The 25,071-nt window shown below is 33.3% G+C and overlaps 1 protein-coding gene across 1 annotated transcript; it reads right to left on the bottom strand.

Annotated features, from left to right (window-relative positions):
- Nucleotides 1-7,924: 7,924 nt before the first annotated feature.
- Nucleotides 7,925-19,256, bottom strand: LOC127737502 (uncharacterized). The gene is made up of 2 exons (XM_052248292.1): nt 19,160-19,256; nt 7,925-9,462 (listed from the first exon to the last, which is right to left on the bottom strand). Exon 2 carries the CDS (start codon nt 9,454-9,456, stop codon nt 8,440-8,442), a length of 1,017 nt encoding a protein of 338 aa, XP_052104252.1. The 5' UTR covers nt 9,457-9,462; nt 19,160-19,256; the 3' UTR covers nt 7,925-8,439.
- Between the last annotated feature and the right edge of the window lie 5,815 nt (nt 19,257-25,071).

Here is a 25,071-nt window from a genome sequence, read left to right as displayed (position 1 = left end):
CTCTTAACTTAATTTGGGAAAAGTTGATTGACCAATATAGATATATGTAAAATCGATTTTGGATAAACAAAACTTGCAGCAATTTTAACCCCCCACCCCCAAACTATTTGATTTAAGTTTTTTATCCTACATTGATCTTTTGATGTCGTCCCTTAGGAAAGCTGCGGTAGTTGACTGGTCCGTACAGGTAATGGTATACAACTTGCCGTGGGTATTAGGAACTGAGAGGTAGGATGTACGATATTTGTGTATAGTAGTGCACGGTTGTCTGCTGATAATATTACCTTTATTTGATTTGTTTGACTGTCGTTAACAGAGGCCTGCTGGTGATACATCGTTTTGATGTGTTTTGCTATCGTATACAGGGCAATGATTACCTGACTATCTTTATGTATCGTATACAGAGGAATGATTACATGACTATCTTTATGTATCGTATACAGAGCAATGATTACCTCCCTATCTTTATGTATCGTATACAGAGCAATGATCACCTCCCTATCTTTATGTATCGTTTACAGAGCAATGATTACCTCCCTATCTTTATGTATCGTATACAGAGCAATGATTACCTGACTATCTTTATGTATCGTATACAGAGCAATGATTACCTGACTATCTTTATGTATTGTATACAGAGGAATGATTACATGACTATCTTTATGTATCGTAAACAGAGTAATGATTACCTCCCTATCTTTATGTATCGTATACAGAGCAATGATTACCTGACTATCTTTATGAATGGTATACAGAGCAATGATCACCTCGCTATCTTTATGTATCGTATACAGAGCAATGATTACCTCCCTATCTTTATGTATCGTATACAGAGCAATGATTACCTGACTATCTTTATGAATGGTATACAGAGCAATGATCACCTCACTATCTTTATGTATCGTATACAGATCAATGATTACCTGACTATCTTTATGTATCGTATACAGAGCAATTATTACCTGACTATCTTTATGAATGGTATACAGAGCAATGATTACTTGACTATCTTTATGTATCGTATACAGAGGAATTATTACATGAATATCTTTATGTATCGTAAACAGAGTAATGATTACATCCCTATATTTATGTATCGTATACAGAGCAATGATTACCTCCCTATCTTTATGAATGGTATACAGAGCAATGATCACCTCGCTATCTTTATGTATCGTATACAGAGCAATGATTACCTCCCTATCTTTATGTATCGTATACAAAGCAATGATTACCTGACTATCTTTATGTATCGTATACAGAGCAATGATTACCTGACTATCTTTATGTATCGTAAACAGAGCAATGATTACCTGACTATCTTTATGTATCGTATACAGAGGAATGATTACCTGACTATCTTTATGTATCGTAAACAGAGCAATGATTACCTGACTATCTTTATGAATGGTATACAGAGCAATGATCACCTCGCTATCTTTATGTATCGTATACAGAGCAATGATTACCTGACTTTCTTTATGTATCATATACAGAGCAATGATTACCTGACTATCTTTATGAATGGTATACAGAGCAATGATTACCTCACCATCTTTATGTATCGTATACAGAGCAATGGTTACCTGACTATCTTTATGTATCGTATACAGAGCAATGATTACCTGACGTTCTTTATGTATCGTATACAGAGCAATGATTACCTGACTATCTTTATGTATCGTATACAGAGGAATGATTACATGACTATCTTTATGTATCGTAAACAGAGTAATGATTACCTCCCTATCTTTATGTATCGTATACAGAGCAATGATTACCTGGCTATCTTTATGAATGGTTTACAGAGCAATGATCACCTCGCTATCTTTATGTATCGTATACAGAGCAATGATTACCTCCCTATCTTTATGTATCGTATACAGAGCAATGATTACCCGACTATCTTTATGAATGGTATACAGAGAAATGATCACCTCACTTTCTTTATGTATCGTATACAGAGCAATGATTACCTGACTATCTTTATGTATCGTATACAGAGCAACGATTACCTGACTATCTTTATGAATGGTATACAGAGCAATGATTACCTGACTATCTTTATGTATCGTGTACAGAGCAATGATTACCTGACTATCTTTATGTATCGTACACAGAGCAATGATTATCTGACTATCTTTATGTATCGCATACAGAGCAAAGATTACCTCACTATCTTTATGTATCGTATACAGAGCAATGATCACCTCGCTATCTTTTTGTTTGTCTCCATTCAGTGTGTTTTCCTTGAACAAGTTCCAATTATGTAAGACTTGGAAGTGCTTAAGTTACAAATATCTAACCTGTAGTCCTTTTATACATACATTGCAGTTGATTTGCACATTTGAATGTATTAATTTATTTTCTGACGCAATAACAATTAATGACCAAACTATCAATGCCTTGATGAAAAAAAAAAATCCACAAGTGTCTTAAACACATACTGAATATAACACGGTTTCCACTATTTATTGGCAACCTAAATTAATAATTTCGTCACATATCAACATCCGGTAAAAGCTAAACGTTGGTCTGTATATTACACTACCAACGTTTAACCAAATGATATCTCTCCTATTTTATTTAATTAATGACGGATATGACTATATATGTCGTAGTAATTAATGACGGATATGACTATATATGTCGTAGTAATTAATGACGGGTATGACTATATATGTCGTAGTAATTAATGACGGATATGACTATATATGTCGTAGTTATTACTATGGTACCTGCTGGAATTTAGATAAATAAATGGGGAATGCGTCCATGGGACACAGATGACGCCCCCACTAGCATATAACGTTATGAAGGGATATAACTCAAGAACGGTAAAAGTGACGCTACAAAAATTCTTACTTGATCTTAGTTTTGTGGTTATAAGCCTTGTGTATAAGTTCTATAACATTTAGTTGAGGCAAACTTAAGTTAGAGAACGGGAACGAAAAATTCAGCAATTTTTTCCGTTTGTAAAGGGGCATAACTCTAGAAAGATAAAAGTGACGCCACCAAATTTCAAATTTGATCTGTGTTTTTTGGTAATAAGCATTGTGTATAAGATTTAAAACAGTTGGTTGAGGCAAACTAAAGTTAGAGAGCGGAAACCAATTTCGGGACGTACGGACGTACGGGGACATACAGACGGACAAGGGTAAAAATTAATGCCCCCTCCGCTACGGCGGTGGCATAAAAAGGAGCGAAGTATTTCACACACAAGTCCGCACAGTATCAGTTTATAGAAAAACAAGTTAAGTGACGGTTTAGATTTCAATGAATGTGACTCATGTATAACTTGTAAGTTATTGAGTCAGAAATTTCGTTACCACAAATTAGTTCAAACTTTTACCTAAATCTTTTATAGATACAAAGATTTGGTTTTGAAATTTGGCTGTACCTGTCGAAGACTTATAAAAACGGGATAGCACATCCTGATTTTACGTTGGTGTTGTTTTTAGAACTCATTGATACTTAGGTATCAACTCCCTCAGAAAAAAATTGACCTAAGATAAATTTTGCTATTTTTAGGTCCTATTTTGTCATATAGGTCTTTCGGTTTTATACATCCTTGGCTTTTAATTATTCGACTTTGAGCGTTAATGATGAAGGTAAATTCAGAAAAGCGCTTCGGATTCGTGTAATTGATAATTTTTTGAATGAATTTAATCTTTAAGGTTTTCAATTTAACACCATGTTAAAGTCTTGAAATATTGTTTTATCGGAATTTTATAATGATTTTGTTTTTCAAAAATTAAAACATGATAACTTAATGTATACTGCTATATATACACAGTTATGAGTGTTCATAATCCTACATCCTGTCGATAATGATTACTTATATTTTGGCATTGCACAAGGTCATTCGTTTCACAGACTGTGTATTACGTCTTTACAATAAATCCGTTGGATGTGTACTGATTGATACTTTAGTCTGGGAGAACATGGTGTAGTTTTAAGTTACAATTGGCTTTGAACAACCTTAGAGTTGCTGAAAGTACTATAATATCGGTGCCTGGTGTCTATTGTATTTTATGCCTAGTTCACACGTACATTTAATTCGAATTAAATTTGAATCGAATTCGATAATCGCGTTAACACACTTCTTTTTTTAAATTCGAATCGAATTCGAATTAGCTAATTCGCATTAGAAATGCGTTTTCGTTGATGCGAATTAGTTAATTTGCTTCAATTCGAATTAAACTGTGGTGTAGACTCTTTTTAAATTATAATTCGAATTACCCGAACAAGTGCTTGGACGGACAAATTAAAAGAATATTATCATTATTTCTTAAAAACGTAACACTATTAATTCGTGTCCTCGAAAATATCATAGGCGAAACCATAATAAAGTTATTGTGGTCATGTGGTCAAATTTGAACTTGATCTGAGTTTTGTGGTAATAAGCATTGTGTGTAAGTCTCATAACATTTGGTTGAGGCTAACTTAAGAAGAGAACAGAAACTAAAAATTCAGCAATTTTTCTATTTGTAAACACGCATAACTCTAGAACGGTTGTACATAAGTTTTATAACATTTGGTTGAGACAAACTAAAGTTAGAGAACGAAAACTAAAAATTCAGCAATTTTTATGTTATAAAGGGTCATAACTCAAGAATGGTAAAAGTGTTCTCACCAAATTTTGTATTTAATCTGTATTATGAAGTAATAAGCATTGTGTATAAGTTTCATAACATTTGGTTGAGGCAAACTAAAGTTAGAAAACGGAAACAAAAATTTTGTACTTGATTTTAGTTTTGTGGTAATGAATATTATGTATAGGTTTCATAATGTTTGGTTGGGGCAAACTTTAGTTACAGAATGGAAACTGAAAATTTTGCAATCTTTTGATTTATAAAGGGGCATAACTCAATAATGGTTAAAGTGACACTACCCAAATTCAACTTGATCTGTGTTTTATCAGTGGAAGTCAAAATTAAACATTGCATTGTATAAAGCATTGATTGTAGTTGATTCAACTATACTCATGGACAAAGGAAGATAACTCCAATTTTAAAAATAAATTGATATTTAGAAGAAAATAAAAATTTTGCAATTTTTCCATTTATAAAGGGGCATAACTCTAGAACAGTAAAAGTGACGCCACCAAAATTCAAACTTGATCTGTGTTTTGTGGTAATAAGCATTGTGTTTAAGTTTGATAACATTTGGTTGAGGCAAACTTAAGTTAGAGAACGGAAACAGACGGACAAGGGTAAAACTTAATGCCCCAACCGCTACGGCGGGGGCATAAAAAATGTTCTTGGAAATAAATGTGGATTGTGGAAACAGATGATGCCCCCGCTTGCATATCATATAGTTATAAAGGGACATAACTGAAGAACGGTAAAAGCGACGCTACCCAAATTTGAACTTGATCTGAGTTTTGTAGTAATAAGCATTGTGTGCAAGTCTGATAACATTTGGTTGAGGCAAACTTAAGTAAGAGAACGGAAACTAAACATTTTGCAATTTTTCCATTTATAAAGGGGCATTACTCTAGAACGGTTTGAGTGACGCCACCAACATTCAAACTTGATCTGCGTTTTGTGGTAATAAGCATTGTGTATAAGTTTCATAACATTTGGTTGAGGCAAACTTAAGTTAGAGAACAGAAACTAAAAGTTTTGCAATTTGTCCATTTATAAAGGGGCATTACTCTAGAACGGTTTGAGTGACGCCACCAAAATTCACCCTTGATCTGTATTTTGTGATAAGCATTGTGTATAAGTTTCATAACATTTGTTTGAGGCAAACTTAAGTTAGAGAACGGAAACTAAAAATTTAGCAATTTTTCCATTATAAAGGGGCATAACTCTAGAACCGATTAAGTGACGCCACCAAAATTCAAACTTGATCTGTGTTTTGTGGTAATAAGCATTGTGTAATAGTTTCATAACATTTGGTTGAGGCAAACTTAAATTAGAGAACGGAAACTTAATAATGTTGCAATTTTTCAATTTATAAAGGGGCATAACTCTAGAATGGTTAGAGCGATGCTACCAAATTTCAAACTTGATCTGTATTTAGTGGTAATAAGCATTGTGTATAAGTTTCATAACATTTGGTTGAGGCGAAATCAAGTTAGAGAACGTACGGACGGACAAGGGTAAAACTTAATGCCCCCTCCGCTACGGCGGGGGCATAAAAATAGGAAAGCCCTAGTCCTGTTATTGAAATGAGAAGGAAAAATGATTCCGATAAATGCCATATCAGATCAAGAGAGCAAGTTTTGAGATGTTATTGGTTCTAAAATGGTTGGTTTTTTTTTAAATAATAATTAATTAATTGATAATGCGAATTAAAAGTTAACGTCGTTCGGACAGTAAAGCTAATATTTGACGCACATTGCAATTCGTATTAAAATTTACGTTCGAACGTCAAACGTTTCGAATGAAACTAATTCGAATTAGTTAATTTGAATCGAATTCGAATTACGTGTGAACGCAGCATATGTTAGTTGTTTTTTCCTGTTTCGTACCGTTCTTGAGTTAAGCCATTTGCCACTGATGTTAAGAGTTTGTTTTTATGTTGCGCTGTTACACCACTGTCACAGGTTAAGGGAAAGTTAAACGCGCACAAATATGTTTCAACCCGCCACATTTTTTATGCGTCTGTCCTAAGTCAAGAGCCTGTAATTCAGGGGTTGTCGTAAGTTCATGTCCGTCATATTTGTTTTCGTAAATTGAATTGTTATAAATTAGGCCGTTAGTTTTCCAGTTTGAAATTTGTCACATTTTTCATGTTTTATAGCTAACTTTACGGTGTGGGGCTTTCACATTGTTGAAGGCCGCACGGTGACCTATAATGGCTTGAACTCTGGTGGATAGTTGTCTTATTGGCAATCAAACAACATCTCGGCCTTATTTTTATATTAGGAATTGCCATTAAAATCAGACATTTTAACTTAATAATATTTTTATAGATTTATGAAATCTTTTGCGAAATGAAGACGGCGATATAACACTGTTAACAGTGAAGAACGTCACAGCATGCATGAAGGAGTACCTCGAGCTTGCTTTAAGTAACTTCGCGTTCTTCTCTTGCTTCGCCTGTTCTTGTACCTGTGTTTTTGTTGACTTTCATGTCAATTAGGTCTATTTTATTCAGAAAAGGTTTTATTTTTTTTTCACTTATTTCGATTAAGATAATTTTTGTAATAAAGTTATTCCAATGATCGAGCGTCATATGCCTCGTCCGTGGTTGTAATATCTTTACGTTTTTGTCATTTAGGAAATTTTGTATTGAAGGTAGATCTTTGATATATGTAGGCTCTGTTTAATTCACCCATAACATTCTGGACATGGAGAATTTAGATTATTATATTTCATGTCAAAATGCCAGATTTTGATTGGTTGATAAGAGGGAGACAAATTACTCTATCTCATGGCAAATACTCTTTTACCCTTCACCAAGAACATATATATTGACTGTTCCCAGCCTTCACGGAGAAGCTTGTTGAAGTGTGCGCTTTAATAAATACAGATGATAGTTTTGTACAAGACGACATAGTTTATTACTTTGAATTTGAAATTTAATAGACATTAATAACAGAACATTCAGTATAATAAATTAATAATATTTGAGAGGCGGATAGAGCAGATTTTATTCTTATTTCAGTATTACTTGTCAGCTTCAGCAAGTTATCGCACGGAAACCATTGTATTTACGGACATATTAGAAGCATTTTGTGTAAAAGAGGGACGAACCCTTTATGACTACCATACCATAATATACAAAATTTGCGGTAGTGAAAAAAATATGATTGGATTATGTATATGCATTAAAAAAAATTAGTGTTAGCTTTCAAAATGGATGTGTGCGAAGTATATCTTTCAATATTACTTGTACACAAGTTTTATTGTCGAGCTGAATGTAATGTTAAAGACGCTCCTACTCACAAGCAACAATGAAAAGTCTGATACTGTTTTAGAATGTATGGTCTTTTATTACCACAAAGGCATAACAAACATATCACATTTCTTAAATGAACAAATTATTTTGTTAATAGCAAACCATATGTTTTAGACTATATGCACTCTTCCAAAAGGTTTCATATTGAAAAAAAAAGATCAAAATGATGCTAACGTTGTTTCACTAATATCTACAAAAGACGGGAATGCACTTTGTGAAGTAAGTATATTTTTTTTTATACATGAAGTTTTGACAATATAGCGAGATATTATTATATATCATGGCAAAGATGATGAAAGGTTTGTAACACTCAGCATTTTTTTGTCCGTATTGCATGAATCATAATAATGTCAGTTTCAAGTGATAAGAGTTCTAATATATGAAACTTAAAGTTCCATTATCCATATTTTCTAAACACTAAATTATCACATGATAGTTTCTATCATATAAAGCACTGCCTGTTCCAAGTAACTACTAAAGATACTTCATGGAATGGATTTTGAAAACAGTAAACAATCATCAAATTTACCACCCGTCATCACTGTCGTTTTCTTCATTTTCGGAGTAGTAGTCACTACACTCTGATCCTGAATCTGTCCAATCAGTATCGTCGTTATTTTCCTCCGTATCTGGCGCATGCCATCGATTGTCAAATTGTAAAATACAACGTGGTTTTAGGACAACTTGTTTCTTGAACTCTCTCCTTACTCTATCCACGTAATCTTGTCGTTTGTTTTCTAGCAAGTAAGGACAGCATGGGTGATATTTGGCATGCATGTGCCAGGGATCAAAATCCAATTTTCCAATATTTACTAACCCACCGCATTCAAAACACTGAGAAAGCACTGCGTCGGTAGTGAGATATAGACCGGCTTCAGCAAGGTTGTAGGCAAAGTCTTCCACGCTTGCGTCGTATGTATTCTGAAGTCTTTTGCATGTTTTCAGACGGGCTTCGGTCGTTGACATAAGTGTCGATCTAGTTGAAAGATGTAACTGATTAAACACTTCTGTCATAAATGGAAATTTCATAAATGTAGCAGTGTACATATCACCAGTCTTTATTGTACAAAATAATTGTTGTCCATGAGCTGGGTATTTCAAAAGTTTACTTCCTATTTTTCCGAATTCTTCTAATCTTCTTTTCTCTATTTCTGTTCGAAAATCCATTTCGTCAAGCTCCTCACCAAAATTGATCCCGATCCGAAGATACCTCATAGTAGTTTTCTCAATAAAGTCTTCGCAAGTCAGAATATCGATATGCCTATATCCATGGCCTAAATAAAGTCTTAATAAATTCCATTCTAAGTCACACTCCTCTCCGTAAATAGTTATTCCACATAACTCAGTATATAAATGAAAGAAGTGATCTGGTCCCAGCTGTCCCGTGTAGTACTGATAATAGTTATTTGTAGAGTATAGTGGTCTCTTTGGACAAATGTTTTCCAATGTCGAATCTTCGCAAACTTCTCTTGCTAAATGATTATTCCGTGTTTGCATCTCTTGTCGGTTACCCGACGACGGCGTTACAAGTAATGATCCCATTGTGTTCTGTAATCAAAAGAGCAAATATATAGAAATACTTATTGATTCAATGATTAGATAGTTTGTAGAATATCGCCAGTACTCTAATGCATTTGAAAAAGGGGAACATATTCCAAGGGGACAATCAAAACAGGATTAAGTTGCGTTATAAATGATTGTGGTTTGAAGAGAACTCCTTGATAATATAATAAACTGCTTCGCTGAGCGCAGCTGGATACGCCCGCAGAGGTCCAACCCTGAACAGTTGGGGCAAAAATAGACACAATATTCAAGCTTGATACAGGTCTGAATTTGGATTGTATTAAATATTTGACATATTAAAGTTCAATTAATTCTCAATATCATATTAGAAATTTATGAAAATGTAAAGGGAGCTTACATCAATAGATATAAACAATTCACCAAAGTTTCATGAGAATTGCTGACAGCATTTTTGAGTTATTGTCCGAAAACTGGAATATCCCCCCTTTTTTAATGAATAAAACCCCATAACTCAGAAATGTAAAATGTAAAATTTATAAAATTCTAAACGGAGCTTACATCAATAGATATAAACAATTCACCAAAGTTTCATAAGAACTGCTGAAAGCATTTTTGATTTTTTGTCTGAAAACTGGAAAATCCCCCTTTTTTATGAATAAAACCCTGTAACTCGGAAACGTAAAATCTAAAATATACATAAATCGAAAGGGAGCTCATGTCAATAGATATAAAGAATTCACCACAATTTCTTGCAAGTTGGTGAAAGCATTCTTGAGTTATTGTCCGAAAACTGGAAAATCCCCCTTCATCAGTGTAGAGTAGTCTGCGGATCGGAGCTGGAACTGTCGGGGAGTTTGAATTCAAACGGGAAAACCAGCAACCAAAATTGGTTAAAATTGGCCAAGTGGTTTAAAAGAAGCAGAACGAAATAAGAAAAGTTCACGGACGACGGATGACAAGTGATGGCAATTGCTCACATGGCTTTCAGGTCAGGTTAAAAGACCGTGTGTGAAATATCACTTTTTATTTAAAGCCTAGATGAAAACTCACACTTGCACATCAAATCTAAATATCAACGATAAAATGTAAAAGTTTTGATTATGTAATGATATCTTTTTCTCTAATTCTTAGCCGGTTTATTTTTCCCCGACCGGTTAATTATTAAGGAGATAACTGTTTTGTATTTTATGCTTGGTCTACGTACAACGGAGGTTATACTGTTGCAAATTGAGTTAATCTAGCGACACGTAGCGGAACTAGGTAAAAGGTTATTTACGACAGTAAAACCAAGTATTACGTAGACCAAGCTTAAAATACAATATAGTTATCTCCGAGATAACCATATTATATTTTAAGCTTGGTCAGACTCCATTTTTATGCAACCTAAACAATATGTTCCACCTTAATTATTATTTTGGCTTCAAATTATTATAAATATATAATTCAGCGAAACATTGTTCTTGTCTTAGGACTGATGGTTGAACACGAGACAGTGATCCATTGAATGGCAGCAAATATCTTGGTTAGAAGTTCTATATCAGTGACCCGCATTACAGTATGAGACAAAAATGATGATGATGGATGACTGCTTAAAGTCCAGCGGCAAAGTAATATGCATATTCAGGACGAAAACAGGTTAATGTAATATGAATATTTACCCTGCTTTGTACTAGACCGACACGCTGAGCCGGAATTTTAACGTGCTAGTTCACAAGGTAACAGTCCGCAGGAAGATATGTCACCTTACCCGGACACATTATTCCGACTCCGAGTCGACCAGTCTTTGCTCTTACTCCTTAATGCCGCGTGCTTAGCGGAGAAGCAACAAATATCAATTTTTAAGTCTTTGGTTTGACCCGGCCGGGGTTCGAACCAACGACCTCCGCATTCGAAGCGAACACGCTACCACGAGACCACCGAGGCGGTCTATGAGACAAATAAGGCACAGGTATCGTCCTTTAATATTTAGACGGACAGTGGAAAATGAGACAGTGAACTATTTCATGGCAGCAATATACCATTGTTAGAAGTTCTGTAACAGTGAAACACATGCATTACAGTCCAATAAGAAGAAGGCACGGATGTCGTCCTTTACTTTTTTGACGGACAGGGGAACATGAGACCGTAATCTATTTAATAACAGCAATATACACTTGTTAGAAGTTCTATAACAGAAAAAGCTGTACAGCACGAGATAAAATACGGCAGGTACGGACATCCTCCTTTACTAATTGGACGGACAGTGGATCTATGGTTTTAAAAAGGAGATACCGAAAAAGGGGCCCCGGCAGTAAAAATCAGAAAATGTCCTAAATATTTTCAGGCAAAAGACGGGAACCCATGCACGCTTGGGACATCACCGGACTCGGATTCTCCCTGTAAATAACTGTTACTGAATATGAGGCATATATATTTTTACAGATTTTGCTACATGGTTTGGATTTTGCCCGTCTATAAATTAATTCTAATTTATAAACTATGTCTATAGTCCTTTGCTCTCATGACAAAGATATATTTACTTCTTTTTCCTGAAGCTGGTCATATTCAGATGGCCCATACTGCTTCATCAACCATGAGTCAACAATGCTAAAGCTATTTCGATACGGAAGTTTTTAATGACATCACGAGGAATGAAAATGACTATTTAACACTATATTGATTTGTTTGTAAAATAATGTCCGTATAGAAGACAGGGAGGGCTAAGACATCAGACAGAACTCCGGATCATCCGTTTCACTTATATAATTTTAATTGATAAACATTTCCCTTGGACACACACCGTACCCATAGTAATAGAAGTCCGCTGAAATACGGGTCAGCCCTTGTCTGTCTGGCGTATCTGTATACGTGGTCACAATACTATGAGTGGCCGTTCATGTCATTTGCGCGATTATATACGCGTATATAATTTTATACGCGTATATATACGCGTATATTGTTGTTTTTAACGCGTATATTGTTGTTTTTAACGCGTATATTGTCGTTTTATACGCGTTTATTGTTAAAATATACGCGTATATATACATGTTACTGCTGAAAATGATTTTTTTTGTGTAAACGCGTATAATAAATGTAAATTCTTTGTGCTATACGCGTATATAAACGCGTTACTTTTGGGAAGGTGTCAAATATTTCAAATCCAATCAAATCTGTCCATGTTACTGCGTTTGGTTTCACAAAGGGGACATAACTGGCATATTAAATTATAATCCTTGGGCGTGTTTTTTTTTTGTTCTTCGGTAGTGAACCAGAAGAGGTCCATTTCTGCTTTTTTGCATTGGGAAGATCTTCTGGCTCTCTTCTTCCTCTTCCTTTTAAATAGGTAGTTTAGACGGCAGAGGCACATAACAAACATGGCGTCGTTTAGTCTAAATGACATTAATAAATTTATGAATGCAACTATAATAGAATGTGTGCTGTGTGATAAACGTTTTTTGGCATGGCAGCCTTAGTAGGGATGATAAGTTGGATAAATATAAGAACTACACGGACAATAACAGTAAGGGGACGACTATTTGGTATTCTGGGGAGGGTCGGGCAGGAGGATTTTTTGCAGATTTATTATTCATTTTAATCTATTGCTAATCATGCCTATTTTTTCAAGTCTTGCTAGGCCACCATATTCATTTACAAAATCCTCCTGTCTTCCACCCATCGCCCCAAAAAATAATAAATACTAATTGGTTTTCCCCTTAAATAATCACGAGTTTAAATTGATTGATTGTTGGTTGCTTATTTTTAACGTCCAGTGACAAATACAAGCTCCTGATTTGGGACAAGCACATATCTGTGAGCGCTCAACTCTTCCTTAAACTGGGATAGTGGTGTAACAGTACAACATAAGAACAAACTGTAAAAATCCGGCCAGTTGCAGTTAGATTAACTCAAAAGAAACAACAAACATTAAGGCAATAGACACAAAGCACCGAAATAAGAGTATTGGAGTTTAATACTAAAAGGTTGTTCAAAGCCAATTACAACTAACTTTGTTCTCCCAGACTAAAGTATCAGTCAGTACACAACCAAAGAATTTAGTAATAAACAGTATGCAGGGGCGGATTCATACGGGGGCGAGCGTGCGCTCCCTCCCCCACCCCCCAAAAAAAATTTGCAAAGTAAATGTTGTCCTCAGCTTAATAAAGAATATTTCGATAATTTTACCTAAAAAAATTCGGAGCTCGGCGAAAATTTAAGTTTGCGCCCCACCCCCCTTTAAACCTAAAATCCCGGATCCGCCCCTGGTATAAGAAACGCCATGACCTTGTATGCCTTGTATATGTTACAGGCATTTTCTAAATTTAGGCAATTTGTAAAATGACTGAAATTTTGAAACAAAATTCAACAAATTGCCTGTTCAGTTTCGGGCAATTTGTAGGATATCATTGAGATGCATTTGACAATAAGTGGACAAAAACACAACATCTTGCAATGAAAATAACTAATGGTTCGGTAGCCTGAATTAATTTATTCTTCAAAAAACACCTTGGAAAGTTTGTATGTCATATGATATGTTCTTTTTAGTGAAACTATGTTAAGTATGTACTCACTCTGTATTTCAGATAGTAAATTTATGATTATGTTGTCAAAATGGCAGAAGGACAAATTGTTCTTTCTATAGAAGCAAAATTTACAAACGATGTATGTGACTGTCCCAAGTCAGGAGCCTGTAATTCAGTGGTTATCGTTTGTTTATGTGTTACATATTTGTTTCGTTCACTTTTTGTACATAAATTAGGCCGTTAGTTTTCTCGTTTGAATTTTGTACATTGTCATTTCGGGCCTTTTATAGCTGATTGTGCGGTATGGGCTTTGCTCATTGTTGAAGGCCGTACGGTGACCTATAGTTGTTAATTTCTGTGTCATTTGGTCTCATGTGGAGGGTTGTCTCATTGGCAATCATACCACATCTTCTTTTTTATATTTACACAAACAAAAAGGCATATAGACAATGCGCCTTAACAAAAACAAAAGAAAAGAATACCACAGCACAATTAACACAATGACGGGATGTCCACGTACCGAGCCATGTCAAATGAGCACTGCCAAAAATAGGCTAAACAGTTCGAGTAATAAATTACAAAGGCTAATAAAAGAATACTATAACACGTTATTTAGATGATAAACAAAGTCAGTACCTAGAATCTATACTTCAAGACCATCGTGTATTATTTGTGAAGTTTAGACGGAATATTTATCAACAAGGTCTTGGTTTCTTCCAATGAACCTTTTTTTTTAGAAGTATGTGTTTTAGAGCACAACATTAAAAACCAGGATGCCAAGTTTAGAAATAAAAAAAAGGCAGGTAGTATGGGCCTAGTAATGTGAATTCGGTAATAGTGAATCAAAAGAGTTTTATTAATTATATAATAATGTTTTGGTAACATGGATATCACATTACTAATTGTTCTATGGTCATATACCAAAAGGTGGTAGGGAATCTTCAGGTCATGTCCTAGTCAAGATCAAGAAGTTGTACGGTGATTTTAAACAATTCCTCATCACATTCAACAACAGAAATAATTGCATCGACATCGTTTTCACTATCACTACCACCATTATTATTATCTTTAACTCCACATTCTTCTAGCAGGTCTTGATAGTATCTGTCATTCCTGAATAAGTTCCTCTATGGACCTGCAACTTTGTAAGTTCTTCTTTGGATATTTTTTTCTCAATAACGACCTTATGGCACATCCACCTGGATGACACCTGGATCAACTCTTGAACATCCATCTCGTACTCGCTGTCTGGGTAGAAACAGCAAATCTAACACGTATGGAGTTTGGTCCTATTCGTCTGTTAGTACCAGCAACCTCTTTGATTTTCTGATCAAGGTTTTCATCTGTTATATCAGTTATTTGCCTTAAACTAATGTTGAAATTTCTGTTTTTTAAAAAAAAAAGTTTCTAGTTTAAAATGCAATAACAACTAGCTTTGGTTACATCTTCTGACATCGGACTCGGACTTCTCTTGAACTGAATTTTAATGTGCGTATTGTTATGCGTTTACTTTTCTACATTGGCTAGAGGTATAGGGGGAGGGTTGAGATCTCATAAACATGTTTAACCCCGCCGCATTTTTGCGCCTGTCCCAAGTCAGGAGCCTCTAGCCTTTGTTAGTCTTGTATTATTTTTAATTTTAGTTTCTTGTGTACAATTTGGAGTTTAGTATGGCGTTCATTATCACTGAACTAGTATATATATTTGTTTAGGGGCCAGCTGAAGGACGCCTCCGGGTGCGGGAATTTCTCGCTGCATTGAAGACCTGTTGGTGACCTTCTGCTGTTGTCTGTTCTATGGTCGGGTTGTTGTCTCTTTGACACATTCCCCATTTCCATTCTCAATTTTATTTGTATGTTGGTGCGAGGCGAATGACTATTAGTAGTCTTTATACAAATATGTGGTTTGTAAGTTTGACTGTACCTGTAGAGAATTTAATTCAAACAGGAAAACGCATCCCAATTTTTATGGAAATGTTGTTTACAGAGCCCCAAAATATCATAAACCAGGCCCTTAGATTTTCCGTTTAAATTGTTTTACGTTTGTAATTTAATATGGGCCTTTTATAGCTGACTATGCAAATGGATTTTACTCTTTATTGAAGTTCGTACGGTGATCTATAGTTGGTCTCTGGTGGACAGTTGTCTCATTGGCAATTATACCACATCTTCTTATTTTATATTTGTATTATTGGTTTATAAAAAAAATGCATACTTTTAATACAATATACACATATCATTTACATGTAAAGAAGATTATTAAATTGTCAACATTCACATAAAATAGAGATTTTGACCAAGCTAACAAGTTTGATGTTAACTTAAACATGTACCTTAATCTCCTTCTAACTGTTGATTGTGACACACCAAGTACCTCGCTCATCATTGGCGCAGTGAAACCAAATCTCGAAAGAAAGTCAAGCTGTTCCCTGGTTATATCATATTTATAGTGACCATTTTCGTCAGTTTGAAGGCGTTTCGACTGATAACCTGTTTTCTCTATAAATGACAAAATGTAAAAATTCATTCATGTTCATTTTTCTGGTCATTAACGGATGTAATTGAATTTCTCAAACTTATCAGACTTAAAATTGGTCAAAACATTCATAGTAAAACTACAAATAGCAAAATTAATGTTTTGCTAATGATATCCCAAATATCACTTAAAACAGAATACAATAAGAGGTCCACATTGTCATTAGGTACTAAACATGTCAGGAAATTTTCATCTAAATCTAGCATTTAGAGTATGTTTGTGTACTTTTTTTTGGCTATTAGTCTTTTTTTCTTTTTAGCCGTGCGTTGTCAGTTTATTTCCACTTATGAGTTATGCAAAGGATGTGACATTCATGATAAAGGGGTGACTTATTTCGTTTTCATATACATTCAACAATAATGCAATAAATTAAAAACCAATTGTTCAGAGTACAATTGAAGGTCTTTCCACCGGAAAAGATCTATTTTGATACAAAAATATTAAAATACGATTTGAAATGTCATTTCCAGCGTCAAATGATAGCTTATTGTACGCTGATTTAAAATATATGGTTTCTGGAAAGTTTTTTTTTAAATAAGGGAGATTATTTGTTACTTCAGGTTTGAAAAATGTCACTTCATCTATTATTTGATAGTTTACTTGACACTGATTCTAAAAATATATGGTTCTTTATACTTGTATATTGCTTTGGCTTTAGATATGTATTTTAGTAGTGCTTTGCATGTATTTCAATATGCCTGTGCTGATATATATCCTGTCTGCATGTTGTGTGTTTTAATGTTGTGTTTGTGTTACTTTATATTCGGTAAAAAGCTGTTAAGAGCTTATGTTTGTATTGTTATATGTGAACCGAATCAAAATAAAACTTTCGCAGGTCGAATAGTATTTTTGCAATGCACTGACTATAAATTAATAAAATTGAGAATGGAAATGAGGAATGTGTCAAAGAGACAACAACCCGACCAAAGAGCAGAAATATAATAAAAAGTATGGGACTTATTTTCACGGTACAGGTTGTGCAAAATTGTCAGATTTTGTATAGATTATGAATGGAAAATCAAATTTTGTGTGATAAAAAGAAAACTACTTGATAGAACTTTAAGATAAAATGTGAGAAGATAGCTCTTATAACATGCTTTCAGATAAGAAAAAGAAAAAAATGGGTCACCGAACTTATTTTCTTGCTATATTTCAAAATAGGTAAATCCACAACACTTTCTATTATAAAATTACTTTATCTGATTTACCTCCCCTTATTTGGCAAAGTTGAAAAAAATCTAATCAAACCCAAATAAGGTGTATTTGAGAAATAACAGCCGCAATTACTTCTATATTTACATCAAAAGTCTTTTATATAGATTACATACTACTTTCAAATTTGCACATTTCATCAAATATCCAGACCAACGTTATCTGCTACTTCAAAATCCAAGATAGAGGAAAACACCCCGGCCCCCTGAAAAACCGACCGGGCGAGGCCTGTAAAGCCAGTCAAGTTCGTTAAACACTTCCATCATCAACCCCTGAAGAAACCTGTTAAGGTCGTTAAGTACTGCCATTTGTTGGCGAATATTGATAAAAAAACCTTCCATTTGTTGGCACCTAAACAACAAGGTCGTTAAACACTCCCATCACCTAAACTATAGACCGTGCGAGGGTTGTAAAGCCAGGCAAGGTCATTAAACACTTCCATCATCATCACCTTAACAATGATTTATATAGTATAAAAAGCTGAGAAAAAATACATTTTCTTACTGTGTTACACAATGAGGAAATAGTTACACACGAAATTAGATTATCAGGCTTGAACCAATGTTTCAGCCACTGCTACTTTCAGCCCCTGTATACCCAACATACCAGCTTAATGTACGTAGGTAGTTTTTGTCGCAACCTGCGATTACCTTTAACGTATACTGTCAAACATCTGTTTTTGTATGGCGTCAGTCGTCCCAAGCCGGAAACAATCATCAACGGTCTCTTATACTCTCTGCAAAAATCTCTCTCTGTCCCCGTTTCCGCTAAAGTTGGCAGCCATATTCGTTATATGGCATCAGTTGTCATATACAAACCAGTTTAAAAACGCAGTTATCATTGGTTAAGACAATACGACAAACGAATGTTTATTAACGCGTATATAATGATTTCATACGCGTATATTTACGCAAATAACGCGTATATTAACGCGCATATTTACGCAAATAACGCGTATATTAACGCGTATATGATAAATAAATTGGAATAAAGTATAAACGTGTTTATTTTAACAATATACGCGTATAAAACCACAATATACGCGTATATGACAGCCATATACGCGTTAAAAACCACAATATACGTGTATATGTAGGTAATATACGCGTATATATACGCGTATAAAATTATATACGCGTATATAATCGCGCAAATGACATGAACGGCCACTCATACAATACAGTACAATAACGTGAATACAATATTTTAATTATACCAATTAAGGGTCCATATGAATAGGGTCCAATATCGACTGCTATATCACACTTCTAAACTTTTTAATTAACATATATCACTATTATAGAAACTGGCAACTTTATATTCGACAGATTTAAGTAATAAATAAATGGCGGTCAAGTGTTATAACCTTCTTAAATGCCAGATTAAGGTTATCCTATACATTTTATTTTAGTTTTAACAAAAATTAAATATTAAATAACAAAGTATGTAAAATGATAGTTCTTATAAACACTTACATGAAATTCGGGCTACCATACTAAGTCGATAAAATGACAAATCAGCATTTCTTTCCAGTATGAGGTATGTTTTTGTTTACAAAATTGACGTCAAAACTAAAAATAAATATATACATGACATATATAGTAACACTTATTACTTCCGGTTATGAAATCAAATGTAAAATAACTTAACTTGGTAAGATTCCATAATTCAATGCAATCTTATCGGAATGCCAACATTTTACAATTTTTATGTGTTCAAATAAAATGCTTTGTGCGATACAAACATATTGATCAATGAAATTATATTCTCATTGGCAATCATACCGCATCTCCTCATTTTGATGATAAATGAAATAACAAGTCCGCAAATAGTCAGTATATTTTTTTTTCATTATTGCTTAGTGTTGGTATATTCATCCCTTGTTACTTCAGTTTTGTTGTGTTCTGTGTTTCTAGTCTATATTTTGTCAATTTAACACGTTCAACAACTAATTTGTGGCCAAAGGGAAATAATTCAGAATTTTAAACTGCAAAATATCCATAATGCATAAATCTATTCTTGGGATCAAATGACAGTCATCAATATAGTTAGTAGACTTGAATGCAACAGGAGTCCAATGTTAATTTTCTCATTATGTTTAATGTATAATTATTATATGAGACGACTTAAAATAAATAGAGATATAATACTATATAGTGCGTTTACTGCAGATCAAGAATTATCTCAAGAAAACTCAAAATGCTGGTTTTCTACCCTAAATAAAATATTTATAGAACTTAAACTTGACACAAAAGAATTGATAGATAATAGTGTTTTTAAAAATAGTCTAATAAGATATTATCATCAGCAATCTGACTCACAACTACAAAAAAATCAAATCTGGAGCTGTGGTCAGTAAACCGATGCTTTTCAGTAATATTTTGGTTCCAAATTTGGTTCCCTTCTATCTTGAAACCAATCTTACCAAAAATATGAAAAGTAAAATTACACAACGTATCAGTGCTCATTGTTTAAATATAGAACGCGGTAGATATAATTAACCCAAAATTCCAAAAGACGAACGCTTGTGCAAATTCTGCACGGAAGTAGAGACAGAAGAACATTTTTTGTTATCTTGTCATATATATAAAGATATAAGGCAAACTTTTTTCCAATCTTACGGTTTAGATTTGAAAGAGTCACATAATAATTATTTTTCAGTTTCTAAACTTTTAAATCCACAAAATATTATTGAATGTAATTATTTATACAAATTTATTAGAGATGCATTAGAAATAAAAAACAATTAGAAATAAAAAAACAATTCTTAAAGTAATGTGAAAATGTATTATTATATACTACATGTGAAACTTTGAAATGTTGTTTTGTATATTGTCGTATGATTTGTAATGGAGAACACTAATGTAATATTAGTTATCTTAATAAATAATTTGAGTCTGAATCTGAATATGTAACAGAAATAATTCGGTCCGATAGTAAAATGCGCACCCCCCCCCCCCCCCCTACCCGGACTTTGCGTTCTATAAGTAAGTGGTCTTTTATGTAACATCAATTTTCCAATGAAATAATTTTAGAGAGAGTCCGGTGGTGGAAAACTATTTCTACATTCCATTTTCTGGAAAAACCAGATGATATATAGATTCCGCATCTAAACAGGTTTATTTGATATACAAAAGATTAATAGTGAGTGATACTTGTTAAATTTACATATAGAACTATCAATACCATTTTTTGATAAAGGAGACGACTTTTCTTTTACCTATATTTACCACTGGCAATACAAAGAGTCTAATAGAGTTGTTAGTGGATTTTATTCTTAAAACCAAATCATTGCTAGAATATTTATACAAATATAGTGTCTAGGAATAATTGACCTGCATGTACAATCTACAATAAATCTAGGAATTATTGACCTGCATGTACAATCTACAATAAATCTAGGAACTATTGACCTGCATGTACAATCTACAATAAATCTAGGAACTATGGACCTGCATGTACAATCTACAATAAATCTAGGAATTATTGACCTGCATGTACAATCTACAATAAATCTAGGAATTATTGACCTGCATGAACAATCTACAATAAATCTAGGAATTATTGACCTGCATGTACAATCTACAATAAATCCTGAATTTTTGTATTGCATTGTTGAACAATAGACAAAAATGTTCACTTAATTATTACAGTTTGACGAAATACTGCATACCAATAATTACATAACAATTTACAGTTTCTAATCTTTAGTTTTCTTTTGCATTAGTATTTAACAACAGCTGTGACTTCTTTTGGTACATGTATATTCCTGTAGTAGTAGTTACAATAAAGCCACTACTTTATTTCCAGATAAAAAAGATTTGTTCATGTCAGTATCCAGAATATTTCCTCATAAGAATACAACTGTTGCTATGGAGTGTATCCTGTTGCTAAGTTTTTGAAAAGTTTATGATTCTCTATTCAAGCAAAATATTCATTGCCAGTTGTTTGAATATGTTTTTATATAGAGATAAGAGGTTAAACTATAGCTCTATTTTTGTTGAAAATGTTCACAAAATCAGTCTATTGCTAAGGAATTTGTCTGTTGCTAAGGACAAAGTGCACCGTTTCATTAAATTTGAAGACAACATTTTATAAATTTCAGTCCTAAGATCATGTAGATAGATATTTAGCATATTTTCAGATGCAAAAATCTTGACATCAGAGTATTTTTGTAGACCGAAGGTCAGTGGTTCTCTCCGGGCACTCCGGATTCCTCCACCAATAAATTCTGACCGCCACTAAATAGCACAATAGTGTTGAAAGTGGCGTTAAACACCAATCAATCAATCAATATTTTTGTAGACATGAGTTGACTTGATAACATTTCGAAAATATTTGCAGATCTCCTTTTGCTGTTGCTCTGCAACCCTTTCTAATAAATTAAAAACTTACTCTAATGTTATTAAGATATATGCTATGAATATCACATATGCAAGAAAATCTAAAAATTTGGAAAATTACATAATGTCTATTTATCCCATTGATTTCTTTTTAAAAATCATTTAGCAATATGTTACCAAGGAATATAAGTGTTGCTAAGCAACTATATATTTTTTTCTTTTTCTATTACCTTGATATGTTTATAGATTGATGTCTTTATAATACTATATTGATATTTGAATAAATTATGGAAAACATATGTTTTTGTTATCACTTGATCTAGAAAATTGCCTTGGAAATTGTGAAAAAATCAGATTTTTGACAAGACTCAAAGCAATATTTATGAAAGCTTACCCATTTTTATTTTTTTTCAAATAAGCTTTTATACTATTACAACAGGAATATAATAGAGAGTTATATAAAGAAACTGTCCGGATTTTTGCTAAGATGGAATTAAAAGTAACACATTTTATATCAAATTTCAGAATTCAAAAACCTTGCCATTTCAAGTTGCCATGGCAACATTTCCAAAAATTAAACACCTTCTTGTTGTGCAAATTTCTACAAGGTAAGAAGTCTTCTTTATGAAATCAGTGTTGAAAAACAAATATTTTGCAGTATTGGTTCTCTGGATTACTTTAAAAAATGTCTTTTTTACCTTGTTTCAGTAGGTTTTTTAACCAGTATCTCAGGAAATGCATTTTGTTACCATGGAAACCAGTTGATATAAATGAAATGACTATTTTCATCCTTTATGTGTAATATACCACACAACACATAATTTATAAAATCAATTTTATAAAAAAAAACTATTGTTTTTACATTCCATTCAAAGCTCAGTGCTTCCTGACATGGCCTCTTAAGTACTTTGAGCTTGCTTTCGGTCATTTCGAGCAATCTTTAATATGGTATAACGTGTTATTTATTTTGTGTTTTTGATACCTATTATAACGTTATTTTTTCAGTTACGTGCTTTCGTCAATGGCCGTCATATTTCATATCTTAATGAGTTTCCTTATTTGAAGAATTGGGTGTTGGCGTTTGTTGCAGAACTTTTGTTTATTTCGGTTGGTGTTTCTAGAGAGAGAGAGAAATGCAGCACATTCAATAATTAACCCTCAGTTCAGCTAAAAGTATTTTTTCTTCTTAATTGTATGAATAATTTTTGAACAATAAAAGACACATACAAAATTGTGTAAATATTATGAAAATGAGAAAACAACAATTTATTGCTGTTATGGGAAAGATCGATTGTTATCCATTTTATATAGAATCAATATATGATATGTTAAAATACTGGGAACATTTGGAGAACAATAATGATGTATTGATGTTTACATCAATTAATGCAGACATCCTCAAAACTGAATGATCAGAGAAAATCATCGTAGCTAGGAAACGTCTATTCGATTTTGACTACGTTACTTCAGTAAAAAACACGAATACATTATCCAAACATATTTTTTTTAAAGAGGTAGAGCCAATTCCCCTTGTATTAGTTTATAATTCACCGGGTCAAAATCTAAAGATGTTTAAATCCAACTGGAAATTGAATAAAGAGCCTATATAATTTATTAACATATTCCCATTAAATCAAAATACTGTTCATAGGTACGCGAAGGCAATTTAATTGATACACCATTGCAAATATTACATGAGTTTGTCAAATTTTGCATTGAAGGACGTCGCTAACCAAACTGTTAGGAATCACAGTGTATGGCCAAACTCAGTAAAGACCTGTCTAAATTCTACATATTTGATCAAGTCAACAACAGTTACCATTATCTTGATGATCATTTTTTGTTAAATAATCAATAATTCTCTAAATATACTGCAGAACTTTATCCAAAGGAAATTATATTAAATAAATCAAATATAAACAGCAGCACAACTGTTCTTTCCTAGATTTAGATATTTCAGTTTTACAAAAATGTACGACAAAAGGGACGATATTTCGTTCTGTAGATTTATATATATGACCTATGATTGCTTTGCATTTCCCCCTTGGTGAGTGTCGAGTGGATTTCCTTTTAATTGAGTGTGAAGTGAGTATATGTTGGGTTACCATGTAATTTGTCAAATCCTAGTTCCCTTATCATGCATTTTAGATAATGTGTTTTACAGACACTGTATAATGGATTGGGTCTTTGTCTGCCGAGATAACAACATGTTTTTTTTATCATGGATGTTAGTCGTGTACATAGCAATAGGTGTGGTAAAGGATTTATAGAAGATTGAAACAAACTAATCTACAAATAAGGCAGGTATTTTAGATTTTGCTGATTTCGATGAAGTAAGTGTAACTTCTAATTTCCGATGGGGCCTTTTGAGTGTATATATAAAAGATAATTCGCCAAGTTTTGTGGCATGATTTAAAATCACACTTATAGTAATAAAACTAATGAATCTTAAAATCTATATTATTTACATGAACCTTACTTCGTTTTTGGTGGCTTCATAATATATAATCCGATTTTTTTCTATGACTGCTTGACTTCATCATGTTAAAGGTTTTCCGGTATAAGAGGGATGTTTTGTAGGCCGGGTCATTTAAGATGGGCGTAAGGGGTGGGGTATCTGCACGGAAGAACGCGAAATAAAATTGCCATTTCACGATGAACTCGCGAACAATTAAACATTTCTTGCACGTAGATCTTTTTACCGATTTCACGAAACACGGCGAATAACGAACCTTTTTCACGGCTGCACGTGAAATAAAAATGGCAAAACACGTTGCACGAAAATAACCCTTTACCACCCTCATTTAACGAAATGGTTATTCCTGGTGGCTTCCTTGTTTCATTTTTCAATGCTGACATTCTTTTCTTTTAATGAATGAATCACATATTAAATTTTTGACTTAGTATAATCAGAGATATATACAATTATTGTATTATATATCTCTGGTATAATAGTCCCAGGTACAATTAACATATTTGACTTTAATCATTTATAAATTTAAATTTGAAAGCTTATGATAAAATATATGTTTGTTCCTAAAATA

This window comes from Mytilus californianus, unplaced genomic scaffold (genome assembly GCF_021869535.1).
Source record: "Mytilus californianus isolate M0D057914Y unplaced genomic scaffold, xbMytCali1.0.p SCAF_4, whole genome shotgun sequence".
NCBI classification, from domain to species: domain Eukaryota; kingdom Metazoa; phylum Mollusca; class Bivalvia; order Mytilida; family Mytilidae; genus Mytilus; species Mytilus californianus.
The sequence above is the reverse complement of the archived record's forward strand: the minus strand, read 5'-3'. Positions and strand labels throughout refer to the sequence as shown.